Source organism: Oncorhynchus nerka, linkage group LG24, assembly GCF_034236695.1.
Source record: "Oncorhynchus nerka isolate Pitt River linkage group LG24, Oner_Uvic_2.0, whole genome shotgun sequence".
Classification (NCBI taxonomy): domain Eukaryota; kingdom Metazoa; phylum Chordata; class Actinopteri; order Salmoniformes; family Salmonidae; genus Oncorhynchus; species Oncorhynchus nerka.
The window spans coordinates 28688109-28707556 of record NC_088419.1 but is presented as its reverse complement, the minus strand read 5'-3'; the positions used below and the strand labels follow the sequence as shown (position 1 = coordinate 28707556).

Sequence of the window (19448 nt, the reverse complement as noted above, 5' to 3'; positions counted from 1 at the left end):
CTCAAGTTAGATGGAAATTGTGAATTTGATGTAATATTGTATCCTCCCCTCCCAGTCGGCCATGAAGTTCTGTGAGACCGTGGGCTACCCGTGTCTGGTGCGTCCCTCCTACGTTCTGAGCGGAGCAGCCATGAACGTGGCGTACACAGACAGCGACCTGGAGAAGTACCTGAACAGCGCTGTGGCCGTGTCCAAGGAATACCCTGTGGTCATCTCCAAGTTCATCCAGGAGGCCAAGGTATGACTCGGTAATTGCTGGACTACACAGATTGCAATGCCCTACTGCTTTGTCATTAAAATGATAATTCACTTAAATATAAATGACATTTTATTTTCAATGTGTAAAAAAAGTAGACAACCTTTTTAAATATCCAGTGAGCCTCTAGTTTGGACCTGACTGGTGTCTCTGTGTTTCAGGAGATAGACGTGGATGCGGTGGCATGTGACGGTGTGGTGATGGCCATCGCCGTGTCAGAGCATGTGGAAAACGCTGGGGTGCACTCTGGGGACGCCACCCTGGTCACGCCCGCCCAGGATATCAACCAGAAGACCATGGAGCGCATCAAGATGATCGTCCACGCCATCGGTCAGGAGCTGCAGGTCACCGGGCCCTTCAACCTGCAACTCATCGCTAAGGTAGTCTTTCTAAAGGATGTTTTGGAGTTTCAAATCAGAGGTTGACGATCAATAACAAGTCAAACCGATAATCAGTCAATCAAGTTTTCTGGTCCCTGCGGGATTTCCAATGGCTGGCCACCTGTTGCCTTCAATTGCAACGAGTGTGTTTTCTGGACAGGATGACCAGCTGAAGGTGATCGAGTGCAACGTCCGAGTCTCCCGCTCCTTCCCGTTCGTCTCGAAGACACTGGGAGTGGATCTGGTCTCCCTGGCAACACGTGTCATCATGGGAGAAGAGGTGGAGCCTGTGGGCCTGATGAAAGGAGTGGGCATTGTGGGCGTCAAGGTAAAGGCGCAGACAAGTCTACAACCATTAAATACCAAGGCTTTAATTACCTCCACTAGTGACTTTCAACAATTGTCTTACGGGGTCCAGATTTGAAGAAGGTTATTTGCAGGGGGCTAGACATTTTCTCTTAACCAGTATAAAAAATAATGCACAAACACAATTATCTTAAAGCACTTTTATTAAAATGTTGCTATAAGTTCATTTGAAGTGTTTTAAGACTAGCCTAATTCAGCATCAATTTCTACTTTCCTGTCTGTTTTACTTGCACAGCTTAATCTTTTGTCTCTCTCGCGCTCTTTCTCTCAGGTCCCCCAGTTCTCGTTCTCTCGTCTGGCTGGGGCTGATGTGGTTCTGGGGGTAGAGATGACCAGCACTGGGGAGGTGGCCTGCTTTGGAGAGAACAGATACGAGGCCTACCTGAAGGCCATGCTCAGCACAGGCTTCAAGATCCCCAAGAAGAACATTTTGCTCTCCATCGGCAGTTATAAGGTGACTACAATGAGATGTATGCATCTATTGCTAATTTTCATGGAAATTCATTTTGAGGCTAGCGCTACATAAATGTTCCTTGTTTGTTTGTAGAACAAGAGTGAGCTACTGCCTACTGTACAGGCTCTGGAGAGTCTAGGCTATGACCTGTATGCCAGTCTGGGGACCGCTGACTTCTACACTGAGCATGGAGTCAAGGTACATCACATCTAGTCTAAGTGGGAGCGTATCCACTTCTCAACAAAGTATATTAAAAAAAATACCCTTTACATAATTTCCAGGAAAGATTGAGCAATTTTCAGTTCACATTTTTTAGTTACTTCCTGAATTAAACTAAAGCCCCTCACCCTTCAGGTGATGGCAGTGGACTGGCCGTTTGAGGAAGAGGAGAGCGACTGCCCCAACAAGGACAAGCAGAGGAACATCTTGGAATACCTGGAGGACCACCACTTTGACATGGTCATCAACCTCTCCATGAGGAACTCTGGAGGCCGACGCCTCTCCTCCTTTGTAACCAAGGGTTACCGCACCCGCCGCATGGCCATCGACTACTCTGTCCCCCTCATCATTGACATCAAGTGCACTAAGCTATTTTTCCAGGTAGATTAGTTTTTTATTTCACCTATATTTAACCAGGTAGGCCAATTGAGAACAAGTTCTCATTTACAACTGCGACCTGGCCTAGATAATGCAAAGCAGTGCTACAAAAACAAGAGTTACACACAGTCAATAACACAATAGAAAAATATATGTACAGTCTGCAAATGTAGAAGAGTAGAAAGGTAAGGCAATCAATAGGACATAGAGGCGAAATAATTACTATTTAGCATTAAAACTGGAGTGATAGATGTGCAGATGATGTGCAAGAAGAGATACTGAGGTGAAAAAGAGCAAAAAGAGAAACAATATGCGGATGAGGTAATTTTGTGTGATGAGATGTTAGTCTTTTTTTTTGGAGCAAGCGTGTGGTTGATTGCTGACTATCCTGATTGAACTGTGTGCTGCTGTGATTTGTAGGCGCTGCGTCTGGTTGGAGGCTTTCCGCCCGTCAAGACTCACGTGGACTGTATGACGTCACAGAAGTTGATTCGCCTGCCTGGTAAGCAGTAAAGCACCTTAAGCTTGGGCTGTGACTAAAAAATGGCTGTTAACTTAAAAAAAAACAATCCCCCTGCTTTCTTCCTGTATTCAGGCAATACATGATGGCTACTTCAGTCAAGCTGTGGAACTGCAGGGTTTCTAAACCGTTCTAATTGAGTCCCCTCTGCCAGGTCTGATAGATGTGCACGTCCACCTGCGGGAGCCGGGTGCCACTCACAAGGAAGACTTCTCCTCGGGCACAGCGGCTGCCCTAGCAGGGGGCATCACCATGGTGTGTGCCATGCCCAACACGGCACCCGCCATCATCGACCTCAGCTCTCTCACCATGGTCCAGAAGGTAATGAGAGCATACATGGTCATTTAAGACATTCGCCATTGAATATTACAAATAAGTATGTTTCAGACATGAAATGATGCCTGTTTTTTATTTTTATTTTTTTTATCGACCAATGCATTACTTAAAGGTTTACTCACTCACTGTTGATCCAATGTTTTGTCCGCTCAGCTTGCCAAGGCAGGGTGTCGCTGTGACTATGCCCTCTATGTCGGGGCGGCGTCAGACAATGCTGCTGTCTTACCATCCATTGCCAGCTCCGTCGCTGGGCTGAAGATGTATCTGAACGACACCTACTCCACTCTGAAGATGGACAATGTCTCAGTTTGGATGGAAGTAGGAGACTAATCAACTGACTGAATGACGTCTTTGATTGATATCATTCGCAAGTGTTTCTGTTGATCTGAACAGTACTTTCTCTTTCTGTGAACTAGCACTTTGAGAAATGGCCCAAGCACCTACCAATCGTGGCTCACGCAGAGAAGCAGACGGTGGCAGCCATCTTGATGGTGGCCCAGCTCTACCAGAGAGCTGTTCATATCTGCCATGTGGCCAAGAAGGAGGAGGTAAGATGGCCACCTGGAACATCACATGCATACAGATGAAGCACTGCTTTGGCTTTGTGGCCAATTCATAGTCTCCAGAGGGAATGAGGTGTCAACCAAGGCATACAGTAAGTAACCTTTTTAGTTGTAGTTTTTTGGAAGGAGTCATCACCGATTCCTTTCATTTAAGATCAACCTCAAGACCCCACAGTAGTAAGTACCAGACAAAGGATATAGCACTGCTCTTATGTTCTAAAATAAGACTGCCTACAGAAGTGTGATCTATGCCATTTGAAATGATTCATTATGAGCCAGAAACAGACCAGAACAGACACAGGATAGTATGTAATGAATTTGCTGAGTAATAGTTGACATCTATTCCATCCTTCCCCAGATTCTGATCATCCGCGTGGCCAAGCAGAAAGGCATCCAGGTGACGTGTGAGGTGGCGCCCCATCACCTCTTCCTGTGTGAGGAGAACGTGGCGGACATCGGGGACGGCCGGGCGCAGGTACGCCCCATGCTGGGAACCCGGGAGGACATGGAGGCCCTCTGGGAACACATGGACATCATTGACTGCTTCGCAACCGACCACGGTGAGGAGGGCTCCATTAACCCCTACCTTCAACATACTGCTTCAGTTTTTAAAATATTTTGTATATACTCAACTTGTAACTGTTGGCATACAACAGCCTTGATAATATTTCTGTATGTTTTACAGCCCCCCATTCAGTGGAGGAAAAGAACTCTGAGAAGCCCCCCCCAGGCTACCCTGGCCTGGAGACCATGCTGCCTCTCCTCCTCACCGCCGTCAGCGACGGTCGCCTCACCGTCGACGATATCATCAAGCGCTTGTACGACAACCCCCGCAAGATCTTCTCCCTGCCCGCACAGGACAACACTTATGTAGAGGTAGCTACAGGCACACGGCATTAGATGTTTTTCCATGTAAATTGGTCATCATGGCAAGGATTTATTCTCCTTGGGTCACCACATTGAAATACAAAGAGGGGTTGAAGGGACTGGCTTTTCAAGACCATTCTTGATGTCTAAAGACCTGCTGTCTCCCACCAGGTGGACCTGGAGCAGGAGTGGGTCATCCCCAAACACATGCAGTTCACCAAGTCCAAGTGGACGCCTTTCGAAGGCATGAAGGTGAAGGGCAAGGTCCGCAGAGTGGTGCTCAGAGGAGAGGTGGCCTACATCGACGGGCAGGTGCTGGTCCCTCCTGGTTATGGAGAGGATGTGAAGACCTGGCCTGCACCCATCCCCACCCAGACCCCTGAGCCGGTGAAAGAAGTCCAACCGGTACAGTCCCACCCATTTCCGTTCTGCCCTTTCACATAAGTGTGCTGCTATTCAACCTACAGTTATGTGATGTAGCATACTAGCAGGCATTGGCCGTGACAGGCATTGGCTATTGTGTGGTAGACCCCAGAGCACCCGCGGCTGACCTCGCCGTGTGAGGGCATCCGTACCCGTGCCCCGAGCCCTCGCCGCTCCGCTGGGGATGGCCGCTACATGCTCCCACCCCGTATCCACAGGTCGTCTGACCCGGGCGTTACACCAGGTACTACTACTCCCACAACCGCTCCTGGTTGTCACTTAACTGAAGTTGCCTCAATAGTTTGTCTTACACAGCTGAGCGCCTGCTTGTTGTGGCAAAGTGCTTTGTGAATGTCTGTTTCAATAAATTGGATATTCACTGTGTCCATCTACAGGTTTTAGGACAATACACACAAAATGGCGCTTGGATTTCGTTGGTAAACCTTTTAGTCTGCATCTACGAACCTACTGATCATGTGATTAAGCGCACTGTATATAAAGTGTTTTATGATAAAGCAAATAATTTGCGTTTCTCTACTGTAGGCAGCATGGTCAATTAGTACTAAAAGGAGTACATTTGCTTATTTTTAAATGAGAGGTCTAAATAAACTCAGCAAAAAAATAAACGTCCCTTTTTCAGGACCCTGTCTTTCAAAGATAATTCGTAAAAATCCAAATAACTTCACAGATCTTCATTGTAAAGGGTTTAACTTCTTGGCGCTACCCATCCCGTTAGCGGGATCATTTTTGTCAGCAACCGCTGAATAATATTACTAAAAAAATTCATATTCATGAAATCACAAGTGCAATATTGCAAAACACAGCTTTGCCTTTTGTTAATCCACCTGTCGTCTCTGATTTTGAAATTATGCTTTACAGCGAAAGCAATCCAAGCGTTTAAGTTTATTGATAGCATAGCATAACATGTACACCTAGCATCAGGAAGCTTGGTCACAAATCAGAAAAGCAATCAAATTAATCGTTTACCTTTGATCTTCGGTTGTTTTCACTCACGAGACTCCGTTACACAACAAATGTTCCTTTTGTTCCATAAAGATTTTATACCCAAAATACCAACGTTTGTTTGTCGCGTTATGTTCAGAAATCCACAGGAAAGAGCGATCACGACAACGCAGACGTGTATTCCAAATAATAACCATAATGTCCACAAACATGTCAAATATTTTTTTATAATCAATCCTCATGTTGTTTTTAAAATATATATTCGATAATATATCAACAGAGTGGTTTTTCAATAACCGTGGGAGGAACAATGGCTGCTTTACTCAGTTGCGCAAAAACTCACTCTGAGAGCCACCACCTATCCACTTACGCAATGTGATCCTTCACGCTCATTTTTCAAAATAAAAGCCTGAAACTATGTCTAAAGACTGACACCTTAGGGAAGCCATAGAAAAAGGAATCTGGTTGATCTCCCTTTAAATGGAGGATAGGCTTGCATAGGGACAGAGGTTTCAAAATAAGAGGCACTTCCTGATTGGATTTTCCTCGGGCTTTCGCCTGCAATATCAGTTCTGTTATACTAAGACAATATTTTGACAGATTTGGAAACTTTAGTGTTTTCTATGCTAATCTGACAAGTATATGCATATTCTAGTTTCTGGGGCTGAGAAATGGGCAGTTTCAAATGGTTATGTTTTTTTAGCCAAAAACAAACATACTGCCCCCTACACGCAAAAGGTTAAACACTGTTTCCCATGCTTGTTCAATGACCCATAAACAAGTAATGAACATGCACCTGTGGAACAGTCATTAAGACACTAACCGCTTACAGATGGTACGCAATTAAGGTTACAGTTATGAAAACTTAGGCCTCTTTAGTGTTTAGTTTCTACTGACTCTGAAAAACACAAAGATGCCCAGGGTCCCTGCTCATCAGCGTGCTGCAAGGAGGCGTGAGGATTGCAGATGTGGCCAGGGCAATAAATTGCAATGTCCGTACTGTGAGATGCCTGAGACTAGACAGACAGCTGATCGTCCTCGCAATGGCAGACTACGTGTAACACCTGCACAGGATCTGAACATCTGAACATCACACCTGCGGGACAGGTACAGGATGGCAACAACTGCCCGAGTTACACCAGGAATGCACAATCCCTCCATCAGTGCCCAGACCGTCCGCAATAGGCTGAGAGAGGCTGGACTGAGGACTTGTAGGCCTGTTGTAAGGCAGGTCCTCACCAGACATCTCCGGCAACAACGTTGCCTGTGGGTACAAACCCACCTTCGCTGGACCAGACAGGACTGGCAAAAAGTGCTCTTCACTGACGATTCATGGTTTTGTCTCACCAGGGGTGATGGTCGGATTTGCGTTTATCGTCAAGGGAAATGAACGTCACATAGAGGCCTGTACTCTAGAGCAGGATTGAGGTGGTGTGTCACAGCATCATCGGACTGAGCTTGTCATTGCAGGGAATCTCAATGCTGTGTGTTACAGGAAAGACATCCTCCTCCCTCATGTGGTACCCTTCCTGCAGGCTCATCCTGACATGACCCTCCAGCATGACAATGCCACCAGCCATACTGCTCATTCTGTGCGTGATTTCCTGCAAGACGGGAATGTCAGTGTTCTGCCATGGCCAGCAAAGAGCCTGGATCTCAATCCCATTGAGCACGTCTGGGACCTGTTGGATCGGAGAGTGAGGGCTAGGGCCATTCCCACCATAAATGTCAGGGAACTTGCAGGTGCCTTGGTGGAAGACTGGGGTACCATCTCACAGCAAGAACTGGCAAATCTGGTGTAGTCCATGAGGAGGAGATGCACTGCAGTACTTAATGCAGCTGATGGCCACACTAGATAGTGACTGTTACTTTTGATTTTGTGTCAGGGACACATTATTCCATTTCTGTTGACTCTTATGTTCATACAAATATTTACACATGTTGAGCGTGCTGAACGTTAACGCAGTTGACAGTGAGAGGACCTTTTTTTGCTGAGTTTATATTGGTCCACCTACAGCTCTCTGATGCTTAAGATCTTTTAGTCGGCCATTTGCTATGCTCTTTCTTCACCCATTAACAAGACACTTCACACACAGCCACTATCGGATGATTTCAGTTTGAAATGAATGATGAGTTGTTGATTTACGTTTGATTCACGTCACTGTCTTTGTAAGAAACAATGGCCAGATGAAATTATGCTCAATGCCACAATCGCAAACGTATTAATAACCCAAATGATATTAGCGTTTCATGTCAGTATACTGGCTAATTGCTATAGTATTGTCTAAATGACTAGTTTTGTATCGTCTCTCTAACACTTGTGTTCTAACTCTGTCATGATATTCTAAACAGCTGAAGATTCAAGGGAAAGAGCATTAAGAAGAGCATTTGAAGAAGATTTAAGAGAAGGTTTGAAGCTTGTTTTAGTGCAGCTCTGCTGTTATGCCTAATACTAACCTCTTGTCTAGATGTGCTATCTTTGCGGCTGTTTTGGTGTAATTCTGGCAATGCATTCCAATGGAGTTATACTGGTAGTTTCCATGGTGGACACTTGTATTGCATTGCATGATTGGTTGTAGAGGTTGTCATTTACATTCCTTCCAATTAGTTGCTGCACTATCATGTCGCTTTGCTTGGAGCGGACTGCTTTCCTAACGCTTGGACCATTTCGAAAGGAAAAAGGGACAAACTTGCTTTGAAATATGGTATAATCAGTGCTTTTGTTGGTCACGCATCAGGAAATGGAAACGACTGCAGTCCTTTTAGGAGATGCTGCTGAACTAATGAATATTAACACACGTTAGATTTCTCCTGTGGTATTTGAAGTGTTTGCTGTTTCTCTGTTCCCAGAGATGGCCCCCGCAGCTGGGGATGGCTCTAGCCATCCCCCTCCCCTGGCCAGGGTCCTGTCCCCCCGGGCTGAGGCAGGGTTGGGGGTAGCGGTAGGGCAGACCCTGACACACCTCCAGACCTCCCCCCTACTGCACCCCCTAGTGGGACAACACGTCCTCTCTGTCAGGCAGTTCAGCAAGGAACAGGTACTCCACATAAATGGCCAGGGAAAGATTTACTGAAGTACATATGTGCTTTTACGTTTATGGAAATTGTAAAATATTTTGTCTTAATATATTTTTTGTTATGGTGGACCCCAGTAAGACTAGCTGTTGCTAATGGGGATCCTAATACAGCGAATGGGGAAAACAAATCTAAAATTTGTATCTATTTCAGATTTCTCACTTGTTTAATGTGGCCCATACTCTTCGCCTGATGATTCAGAAAGAGAGAACCCTGGACATCCTGAAGGTAAGAGTTTTTTTTTTCAAACTCTAATGTAAAGAATGACCGTGCGGTAATACTTAGGGATGTACCGATTTTTACTGGTGCACATCGGTCCCAGTTTCAAATTTGGGGGGAATACGACTGCATTGGTCTGCGGACCCCAAACCAATCCAAATGTAGCACGCATCGGTCAGGAAGTCAATTCAAACACTGATTCAGAATCGCTGAGTTTTACTCGTATTTAGTGCTGTGGCAATTTTGTCAGCCGGTTATTGTCGTGCAAAAGTCTGCCATTAATTTACATGAACATGTTTAGCCTCCACACATGCAATTAGTGCCTTTGGAACTACATTATTTAGTGTATATTAAAATGTTCAACATCACAATAAATCCATTATTTATGTTAGTCAGGTCTAAAGAAACATTGAGACGAAGAAAAAGTATTTCAGGAGAACAGAATATGAGTTGGCCTACTGTAGGCCGATGTTATCTGGCCAAGCTCCATGCTATAGGCTCTAGACTTGTTCATTTAGCTGACAAGATAAGCTGAAGTCCTGTGCCATGATTTTTATAGTAAGAACAATTTAATTTGACTGAATAAAATCAAGGATATTTTTCCCCGTTAGAGAACAACTTCAGTTGCTATCTTGAGCATGAAAGTGATCATTTGAAACAGGTCCTAAATACTAGATTTAGAGTTATTTGGCAACTTCAGTTGTGAATGATACAAACATTAAAGTCTTAGAAATCAAAACACACATGGGCTGCATGGTGCGACTGTAGGCTATTGATCTGAGAAGGTAGCAAAAAAGCTTGCGCTCTGTTCCTTGCTTCAGGCTGCACAGCTGTTCTCTCAAGGGATCATATTTTCACTCATCAGACTATTCTCAATTTAATCTGGTCTGTACTATGTACAATTTGATTTAGATTGGCACATTTTCAAATAGGAGCATGTGCTAAATATTAGAGCACTTATACATTCTACGCATCAACCACCTTTTAAGGAACAATCTCTCACTGCCCCAACAAGTGATATTCCACCCGAACTCTGTATTAGGATATTTCAAATAAAATACAAAAGCCTACAATTAGTGACTAACTGTAAGCCACCCTGCACAATCGATGAACCAACCACATCGCCTAGGGCTTTACGTTCTCTCCCAGACTCATTGATAGACATTTGGAGCCTTGCATAAGGTAACCGGTACGTCCAGCATGGGTTACACAGTCCACACTCAATGGTCATTACTTACATTTGTTTAATTTTGTAGTATAGGCTAGACCAATTATGTAGCAAAGACCTCTTAAATCAGTTTATCTGCCATACCTAATATGTGGTAGGCTATGTATTGTATAACATTTTAATTCCGTTTTTTGGTCGGGGTTTGGGCTCAGGCTCATAAGCCTATGCAGAAGCTCTAAGCATGTGGGTGTTTTTGAATTAATCATCACCTTAGAAATTGCTGTCCATTTCGTTGTTAGGCTTTAAAACAACATCCATGTTTTATACTGTTTCAACCTCCAAATTGATCAGTGAGTGGATTTTTTTTTTTTACTACGATAGGCCTACTGTTTTGATTGATTTTCATTTTTAGAGGGACAATAGAGCCCTGAGTACCAGCATTAGGACCGGATGATCGTTAGCATTTTGGGGACTACCAAAGCATGTCCAGAGTGCATAAAAGGAGATTACCATGAATTTTACTGTGGCCATAACACGGTCACTGCAACAGCCCTACTCATCTCTTTCTACTTTCATGAAGATACCTCATCTTTTGTGTGTCCTCTCCTTCAGCGTCGAACTAAGCATGTACGTTGCCTTCAGAAAGTATTCACTCCACTTGTTCCACATTTTGTTGTTTTAAATCCGGAATTTAAAATGGAGTCATTTAGATTTTTTTTTGTTTGTTACTGGCCTACACACAATGCCCCATGTCAAAGTGGAATGATATTTTGTAACATTTTACACATTAGTTAAATATTAAACTGAACTGTTTTGATTCCATAAGTATTCAACTCCTTTGTTATGGCAAGACTAAGTTCAGGGGTAAAAATGTGCTTAACTAGTCATAAGTTGCATGGACTCGTTCTATGTGCAATAAGTGATTTTTGCGTGACTACCTCATCTCTGTACCCCACACATACAATTATCTGTAAGGTCCCTCAGTCGAGCAGTGAATTTCAAACACTGATTCAGCCATAAAGACGAGGGAGATTTTCCAATGCCTCGCAAAGAATGGTAGAGGGGTACCTATTTTTTTTTTTTTTAAGCAGGCATTGAATATCTCTTCCCTTCCACAACACTAACCCAATTGACAGAATGAAACGGAAACCTGTACAGAATAAAAACTATTCCAAAACATGCATCCAGTTTGCAACAAGGCACTAAAGGTAATACTGCAAAAAATTGCGGCAAAAAAAATATTTTTACCCAGAATACAAAGTGTTATTTTGGGGCAAATACTACACATTGAGTACCCCTCCATATTTTCAAGCATAATGGTGGCTGCATCATGTTATGGGTATGCTTGTAATCGTTAAGGACTAGGGAGCATTTTAGGATAAAGAAACTGAATGGAGCTAAGCCCAGGCAAAATCTTAGAGGAAAACCTGGTTAAATCGGCTTTCAACCCAACACTGGGAGATTTAATTCAGCAGGACAATAGCCTACAACACAAGGCCAAATATACACTGGAGCTGTATACCAAGAAGAAAGTGAATGTTCTTGAGTGGCAGAGTTACAGTTTGGACTTGAATCTGCATGAAACTGGTTGTCTTGCAATGATCAACAACCAATTTTACAGAGCTTGAAGAATTTGGATAAGAATAATGGGCAAATGCTTGCCACTCCATGTGTGGAGAAAGCTCTTACAGACTTATCCAGAAAGACTCGCTGCTGTAATTGCTGCCAAAGGTGCTTCAAGTATTGCATCAGGGGTGTGTGAACTTATGTAAGTGAGATTTCACTTTCAATAAATTAGCAAACGTATAAAAAATAATCATAATTTACTGTCAACAACGTATACGAGATGCACTTCAGCCCAGCTTGAAACAAAGGGAAAATCGGGTACTCGACTGAGGGACTTGAAAATCAGAGCCTTGAAGGCAATTCATCCCGAAAACGTAAGCCTGTTTGCTTGCTTGTCCCGTCAATAAATATATTGGATTCATGCAGCAACTGTGCTCCTTTTTTCTTTATTCTCTCGGATAGTCACCAGGTGAAGTATTCTGGGGTAACGAATGTTTTAGGTTTCACTGTCATTATGGGGTATTGTGTGTAGATGGGTGAGCGAGAGAAATTGGTTTAATCAATTTTGAATTCAGGCTGTAATGTACAACGTGGAATAAGTCTAGGGGTATGCATACTTTCTGAAGACACTGTGACGGTCATTGATATTCAAGTCAATTTGAATTCAGGCTGTAATGTACAACGTGGAATAAGTCTAGGGGTATGCATACTTTCTGAAGACACTGTGACGGTCATTGATATTCAAGTCAATTTGAATTCCAAACAACCCCAGGGAATATCGGAGCTTAGTCAAACTGCCCTGCTTTGCACGCTGACCAATGTGAGGTAGGCGGCCTGTTCCTGACCTTTCACATCTGCGCAGCACCGTCCGCATTCAAATGATAAAGTAGCTTGTGGGATATTCGGCTTTATTAAGTGACAATTTAGGTAATTTGCTAGATTATTGTTATCTGTGTGCTTTTGAAATTGGTGTTTTACCGGAATTAAAAGTAGGCTACCGGAAACTACTAGCTGTAGGCTACCTGCTGAATGGGGCTTTCAATAGATTTTCAGGTTCACCATTGGCAATAGTTTTGGTAGTTTTGCTTTAAACATGCAGCGTTTGTTTTTTGTTTAAAAAAAAAAACATTTTTTTGATCATTTCATAATAAGGACAGCAATCACTCTGCAAGGTGCACTGCATAGCCAAAGCGGGAGAAAGGAAGCTCATCAAAGTGGTCAAAACCATTTAGATTTTGTGATGGGGATGAATGCTGAAGTTGTGCTATATATAGAGTACAAAATATTTACATTTACATTTACATTTAAGTCATTTAGCAGACGCTCTTATCCAGAGCGACTTACAAATTGGTGCATTCACCTTATGACCTCCAGTGGAACAGTAGTGCATCTAAATCTTTTCAGGGGGGGGGGGGGTGAGAGGGATTACTTTATCCTATCCTAGGTATTCCTTAAAGAGGTGGGGTTTCAGGTGTCTCCGGAAGGTGGTGATTGACTCCGCTGTCCTGGCGTCGTGAGGGAGTTTGTTCCACCATTGGGGGGCCAGAGCAGCGAACAGTTTTGACTGGGCTGAGCGGGAACTGTACTTCCTCAGTGGTAGGGAGGCGAGCAGGCCAGAGGTGGATGAACGCAGTGCCCTTGTTTGGGTGTAGGGCCTGATCAGAGCCTGGAGGTACTGAGGTGCCGTTCCCCTCACAGCTCCGTAGGCAAGCACCATGGTCTTGTAGCGGATGCGAGCTTCAACTGGAAGCCAGTGGAGGGAGCGGAGGAGCGGGGTGACGTGAGAGAACTTGGGAAGGTTGAACACCAGACGGGCTGCGGCGTTCTGGATGAGTTGTAGGGGTTTAATGGCACAGGCAGGAGCCCAGCCAACAGCGAGTTGCAGTAATCCAGACGGGAGATGACAAGTGCCTGGATTAGGACCTGCGCCGCTTCCTGTGTGAGGCAGGGTCGTACTCTGCGGATGTTGTAGAGCATGAACCTACAGGAACGGGCCACCGCCTTGATGTTAGTTGAGAACGACAGGGTGTTGTCCAGGATCACGCCAAGGTTCTTAGCGCTCTGGGAGGAGGACACAATGGAGTTGTCGACCGTGATGGCGAGATCATGGAACGGGCAGTCCTTCCCCGGGAGGAAGAGCAGTTCCGTCTTGCCGAGGTTCAGCTTGAGGTGGTGATCCGTCATCCACACGGATATGTCTGCCAGACATGCAGAGATGCGATTCGCCACCTGGTCATCAGAAGGGGGAAAGGAGAAGATTAATTGTGTGTCGTCTGCATAGCAATGATAGGAGAGACCATGTGAGGTTATGACAGAGCCAAGTGACTTGGTGTATAGCGAGAATAGGAGAGGGCCTAGAACAGAGCCCTGGGGGACACCAGTGGTGAGAGCACGTGGTGTGGAGACGGATTCTCGCCACGCCACCTGGTAGGAGCGACCTGTCAGGTAGGACGCAATCCAAGCGTGGGCCGCGCCGGGAGATGCCCAACTCGGAGAGGGTGGAGAGGAGGATCTGATGGTTCACAGTATCGAAGGCAGCCGATAGGTCTAGAAGGATGAGAGCAGAGGAGAGAGAGTTAGCTTTAGCAGTGCGGAGCGCCTCCGTGATACAGAGAAGAGCAGTCTCAATTGAATGACTAGTCTTGAAACCTGACTGATTTGGATCAAGAAGGTCATTCTGAGAGAGATAGCGGGAGAGCTGGCCAAGGACGGCACGTTCAAGAGTTTTGGAGAGAAAAGAAAGAAGGGATACTGGTCTGTAGTTGTTGACATCGGAGGGATCGAGTGTAGGTTTTTTCAGAAGGGGTGCAACTCTCGCTCTCTTGAAGACGGAAGGGACGTAGCCAGCGGTCAGGGATGAGTTGATGAGCGAGGTGAGGTAAGGGAGGAGGTCTCCGGAAATGGTCTGGAGAAGAGAGGAGGGGATAGGGTCAAGCGGGCAGGTTGTAGGGCGGCCGGCCGTCACAAGACGCGAGATTTCATCTGGAGAGAGAGGGGAGAAAGAGGTCAGAGCACAGGGTAGGGCAGTGTGAGCAGAACCAGCGGTGTCGTTTGACTTAGCAAACGAGGATCGGATGTCGTCGACCTTCTTTTCAAAATGGTTGACGAAGTCATCTGCAGAGAGGGAGGAGGGGGAGGGGAGGAGGATTCAGGAGGGAGGAGAAGGTTGCAAAGAGCTTCCTAGGGTTAGAGGCAGATGCTTGGAATTTAGAGTGGTAGAAAGTGGCTTTAGCAGCAGAGAGAGAAGAGGAAAATGTAGAGAGGAGGGAGTGAAAGGATGTCAGGTCCGCAGGGAGGCGAGTTTTCCTCCATTTCCGCTCGGCTGCCCGGAGCCTGTTCTGTGAGCTCGCAATGAGTCGTCGAGCCACGGAGCGGGAGGGGAGGACCGAGCCGGCCTGGAGGATAGGGGACATAGAGAGTCAAAGGATGCAGAAAGGGAGGAGAGGAGGGTTGAGGAGGCAGAATCAGGAGATAGGTTGGAGAAGGTTTGAGCAGAGGGAAGAGATGATAGGATGGAAGAGGAGAGAGTAGCGGGGGAGAGAGAGCGAAGGTTGGGACGGCGCGATACCATCCGAGTAGGGGCAGTGTGGGAAGTGTTGGATGAGAGAGAGAGGGAAAAGGATACAAGGTAGTGGTCGGAGACTTGGAGGGGAGTTGCAACGAGGTTAGTGGAGGAACAGCATCTAGTAAAGATGAGGTCGAGCGTATTTCCTGCCTTGTGAGTAGGGGGGAAGGTGAGAGGGTGAGGTCAAAAGAGGAGAGGAGTGGAAAGAAGGAGGCAGAGAGGAATGAGTCAAAGGTAGGCGTGGGGAGGTTAAAGTCGCCCAGAACTGTGAGAGGTGAGCCGTCCTCAGGAAAGGAGCTTATCAAGGCATCAAGCTCATTGATGAACTCTCCGAGGAACCTGGAGGGCGATAAATGATAAGGATGTTAAGCTTGAAAGGGCTGGTAACTGTGACAGCATGGAATTCAAAGGAGGCGATAGACAGATGGGTAAGGGGAGAAAGAGAGAATGACCACTTGGGAGAGATGAGGATCCCGGTGCCACCACCCCGCTGACCAGAAGCTCTCGGGGTGTGCGAGAACACGTGGGCAGACGAAGAGAGAGCAGTAGGAGTAGCAGTGTTGTCTGTGGTGATCCATGTTTCCGTCAGTGCCAAGAAGTCGAGGGACTGGAGGGAGACATAGGCGGAGATGAACTCTGCCTTGTTGGCCGCAGATCGGCAGTTCCAGAGGCTACCGGAGACCTGGAACTCCACGTGGGTCGTGCGCGCTGGGACCACCAGATTAGGGTGGCCGCGGCCACGCGGTGTGGAGCGTTTGTATGGTCTGTGCAGAGAGGAGAGAACAGGGATAGACAGACACATAGTTGGCAGGCTACACAAGAGGCTACGCTAATGCAAAGGAGATTGGAATGACAAGTGGACTACACGTCACGAGTGTTCAGAGAGTTAAGCTTACGTAGCAAGAATCTTATTGACTAAAATGATTAAAATGATACAGTACTGCTGAAGTAGGCTAGCTGGCAGAGGCTGCGTTGTTGACTAAGTAGGCTAGTTGGCATTGGCTGCGTTGTTGACACTACACTAATCAAGTCGTTCCGTTGAGTGTAATAGTTTCTACTGTGCTGCTATTCGGGGCTAGCTGGCTAGCTAGCAGTGTTGATTACGTTACGTTGCGTTAAAAGAACGACAATAGCTGGCTAACTAACCTAGGAAGTCGCTCTAGACTACACAATTATCTTTGATACAAAGACGGCTGTGTAGCTAGCTATGTAGCTAGCTACGATCAAACAAATCAAGCCGTTGTACTTGATGAACAAGTGACGTCAAAGGATCATAGCGTTCACCTGGTCAGTCTCATGGAAAGAGCATGTTTTCGTAAACTATAAACATGGGTACAAAACAGGCTACACCCCCCCATCTGGTAGATGCCTGGTCTCTCTTATGGCTCAGATCAGGTGTCTACATAGTACGTACACTAGACATATGTTATTTACACACAAGCTCCATCCGCAGCTGATTTTTAGAATGGAAAATGTGTTTTTATGCAACAAATGTTAGTGCATTGACTTGTTCTTTAATCAATCCGAATCGCTCCAACTCGTCCTAGTAATACTCAGACAAGCTGTGATTTGTCACAGTAGAAATTGCAGGAGAGAAACTCATTTCAGAGTAGCCAGTTGGACCGTTCCATAAAGCCCATTTGTCACCCAGGGTTTGAATCATCAGCAGGACCTCAACAGGAAGCATGACTAAGTTCTGATTTCTCTCTTGGTTCTCTCGCCCTTGGAGTGCGATGAGCCATTGTCCTTCAGATGAAACACATAGGAGCAGGTGTGCTGTTTAAAAATAAATCTACCAGTCCCATTCGAAATGACATCACATGGTTCTTGACATCGTTAAATCCAGACAACAATACAAGCAACACCTGCCACCTGTTTGTGTCTATGCCTAAAGATCACATAGAACTAGTTTTGCCACTTGGGTCAGTAAATCTCTGTTGTAAGAATATGGAAATGCTATGTGTGCCCTGAAATGCCTGAATACTGAGCTCAGAGAAATGTTGTACACTAGTCTGTTATTTGTCTTAGACCCCTGTGTGTGTTACTCTCTCAGGGTAAGGTGATGGCGTCCATGTTCTACGAGGTCAGCACGCGCACCAGCAGCTCATTTGCGGCGGCCATGCAGCGTCTGGGCGGCTCTGTGGTCCATTTCTGCGAGGCCACCTCCTCGTCGCAGAAGGGTGAATCTCTGGCCGACTCGGTCCAGACCATGAGCTGCTATGCTGACGTCCTGGTGCTCCGACACCCGACGCCAGGGGCTGTAGAGGTGAGCAGCGGTGTCGATTTGCCATGTTACAACTTCACTTAAACTTGCCCTGTCATGTTCATTAGGCAAGATGTTCTGAGAAAACACTTTGAAACAACAGTGGTACCACCTAAACACTGAGCATATCTCTTGTATCAGTTATTGAGTGAGAAGCTGCACTTTCCGTATCTGACATGTTTATCTCCAACTGTAGTCTGCAGCGAGGCATTGCCGGAAGCCAGTGATCAACGCTGGGGACGGGGTCGGGGAGCACCCCACTCAGGCCCTGCTGGATGTGTTTACCATCAGAGAGGAGCTGGGCACGGTCAACGGCATGACGGTGAGAAGAGCCCTCAAACCTCTGCTTTTTATGTTCTGACAGTGTTTTTATATGAAACGGAACTAAGATCTGGAACCTGACTGGGTATTTTCATTTCTAATCAGCCGCTCCTTGGTGACGGCACCCCTGCCTGGTAAGTTAACATAGCCAATGTCCTGACTGGTCTCTGTCTCTGTAGATCACCATGGTAGGAGACCTGAAGCACGGACGCACTGTGCATTCCTTGGCCAGGCTGCTCACCCAGTACAGGATCACTCTGCGCTACGTCGCCCCAAAGAACCTGCACATGCCCTCCGAGATCATCGACTTTGTGGCCTCCAAAGGCATCAAGCAGGTGGGTGGATCACAGGGGCCATTTTGGGGAAGAACAGAAGTCTCTGAATCAAAAATGTCAATGGCACAGACTTCTAGTATGTAAGTGTCCTTTTCACACGGTATGCACTACATAAAGCACTAAACTATGTCCTTGTGGCTGTGCAGGAAGAGTTTGAGAGCATCGAGGAGGCACTGCCTGACACTGACGTGCTCTACATTACCAGGATCCAGAAGGAGAGGTTTTCCTCAGAGGAAGAGTACAAAGCGGTAAGGATGGGGTTTCACTAACCTGTGAGGCTGGCCTTAGTGTTTAATCAGTGCTAAAGGACTTGTGTTTTCATCCAGTGCTTCGGTCAGTTCATCCTTACCCCACACATCATGACTGGAGCCAAGAGGAAGATGGTGGTGATGCATCCTCTACCGAGAGTCAATGAGATCAGGTACGGATGTTCCCTGAGATTACAATGCAGCTCTTCATTATTTCTCCTTTGATTCACTAATGTTTGCAAATTCTAGTTAATGAATTAAGTGGGATGATTTAGCGTCATGTTTACTTTCTCTCTCTCTTGCAGTGCGGAAGTGGACACAGATCCTCGTGCTGCCTACTTCCGGCAGGCTGAGAACGGCATGTACATCCGCATGGCCCTCCTGGCCACAGTGATGGGTAGATGAGGGGTGTGTGTGTGTAGTGGACACGCCACTGTTAGGACCGCAAAACCAACCGGGACCAATTGAGAAATCGATAATAATCTAATTGCTCCAACAGTCTCTATACAGTCACGTTTGGTGTGTACTCTTGAACCCTGTTTTTTTGCCACCTCCCAGATTGAATTTGTATTGTCAGTTAACAACAATTAGTTTTGACTGTTACATGTATTGTCATCATTCTGAGTACAATTTGAGAAACATGTTTCATAGAACCATTATCAATATGTAGTTTATAGAATAGTTTATTTCTGTGTCACTGTTGACGAGTCATCTGGTTTTATTGTATGGGGAAAAGGAATACAGACTGCTCATCAGAAGGTGGAACCATTGCAGAACATCCTTTTTATGCAGGATAATTGTTATGCTGATTGTGCTTTATAAATAATATAATAAAATGTCAACACTTTCAAGGGTTTTGTACATGAGTTTATTCCATTAACCTCTGAAAATAAAGCTATTCTCATGTGGATGTGGTTCTGCCTAGGGCTTCTACCCAGTTGTCTTCAAACACTAGATGGCAGC

At 45.7% G+C, this 19448-nt stretch overlaps 1 protein-coding gene across 3 annotated transcripts in view; it reads left to right on the top strand.

Annotated features, from left to right (window-relative positions):
- The window catches only part of LOC115107794 (multifunctional protein CAD-like), a 28876-nt gene extending 9540 nt beyond the window's left edge, over nt 1-19336 (top strand). Inside the window, exons 21-44 of one of the 3 annotated variants that reach the window (XM_029631440.2) lie at nt 56-238; nt 418-636; nt 797-964; nt 1274-1456; nt 1550-1654; nt 1811-2056; nt 2474-2555; nt 2728-2894; nt 3063-3227; nt 3326-3457; nt 3831-4032; nt 4158-4348; nt 4511-4744; nt 4868-5006; nt 5158-5199; nt 8078-8134; nt 8576-8763; nt 8954-9028; nt 17372-17584; nt 17778-17903; nt 18082-18237; nt 18384-18485; nt 18564-18658; nt 18791-19336. In XM_029631440.2, the coding sequence (XP_029487300.2) occupies nt 56-238; nt 418-636; nt 797-964; nt 1274-1456; nt 1550-1654; nt 1811-2056; nt 2474-2555; nt 2728-2894; nt 3063-3227; nt 3326-3457; nt 3831-4032; nt 4158-4348; nt 4511-4744; nt 4868-5006; nt 5158-5199; nt 8078-8134; nt 8576-8763; nt 8954-9028; nt 17372-17584; nt 17778-17903; nt 18082-18237; nt 18384-18485; nt 18564-18658; nt 18791-18890 (3570 nt within the window). In that variant the 3' untranslated portion in view covers nt 18891-19336. The remainder of the gene's footprint in view (nt 1-55; nt 239-417; nt 637-796; nt 965-1273; nt 1457-1549; nt 1655-1810; nt 2057-2473; nt 2556-2727; nt 2895-3062; nt 3228-3325; nt 3458-3830; nt 4033-4157; nt 4349-4510; nt 4745-4867; nt 5007-5157; nt 5200-8077; nt 8135-8575; nt 8764-8953; nt 9029-17371; nt 17585-17777; nt 17904-18081; nt 18238-18383; nt 18486-18563; nt 18659-18790) is intronic. The other 2 variants (XM_029631441.2, XM_029631442.2) reach the window with 2 other exon arrangements.
- Nucleotides 19337-19448: the final 112 nt, after the last annotated feature.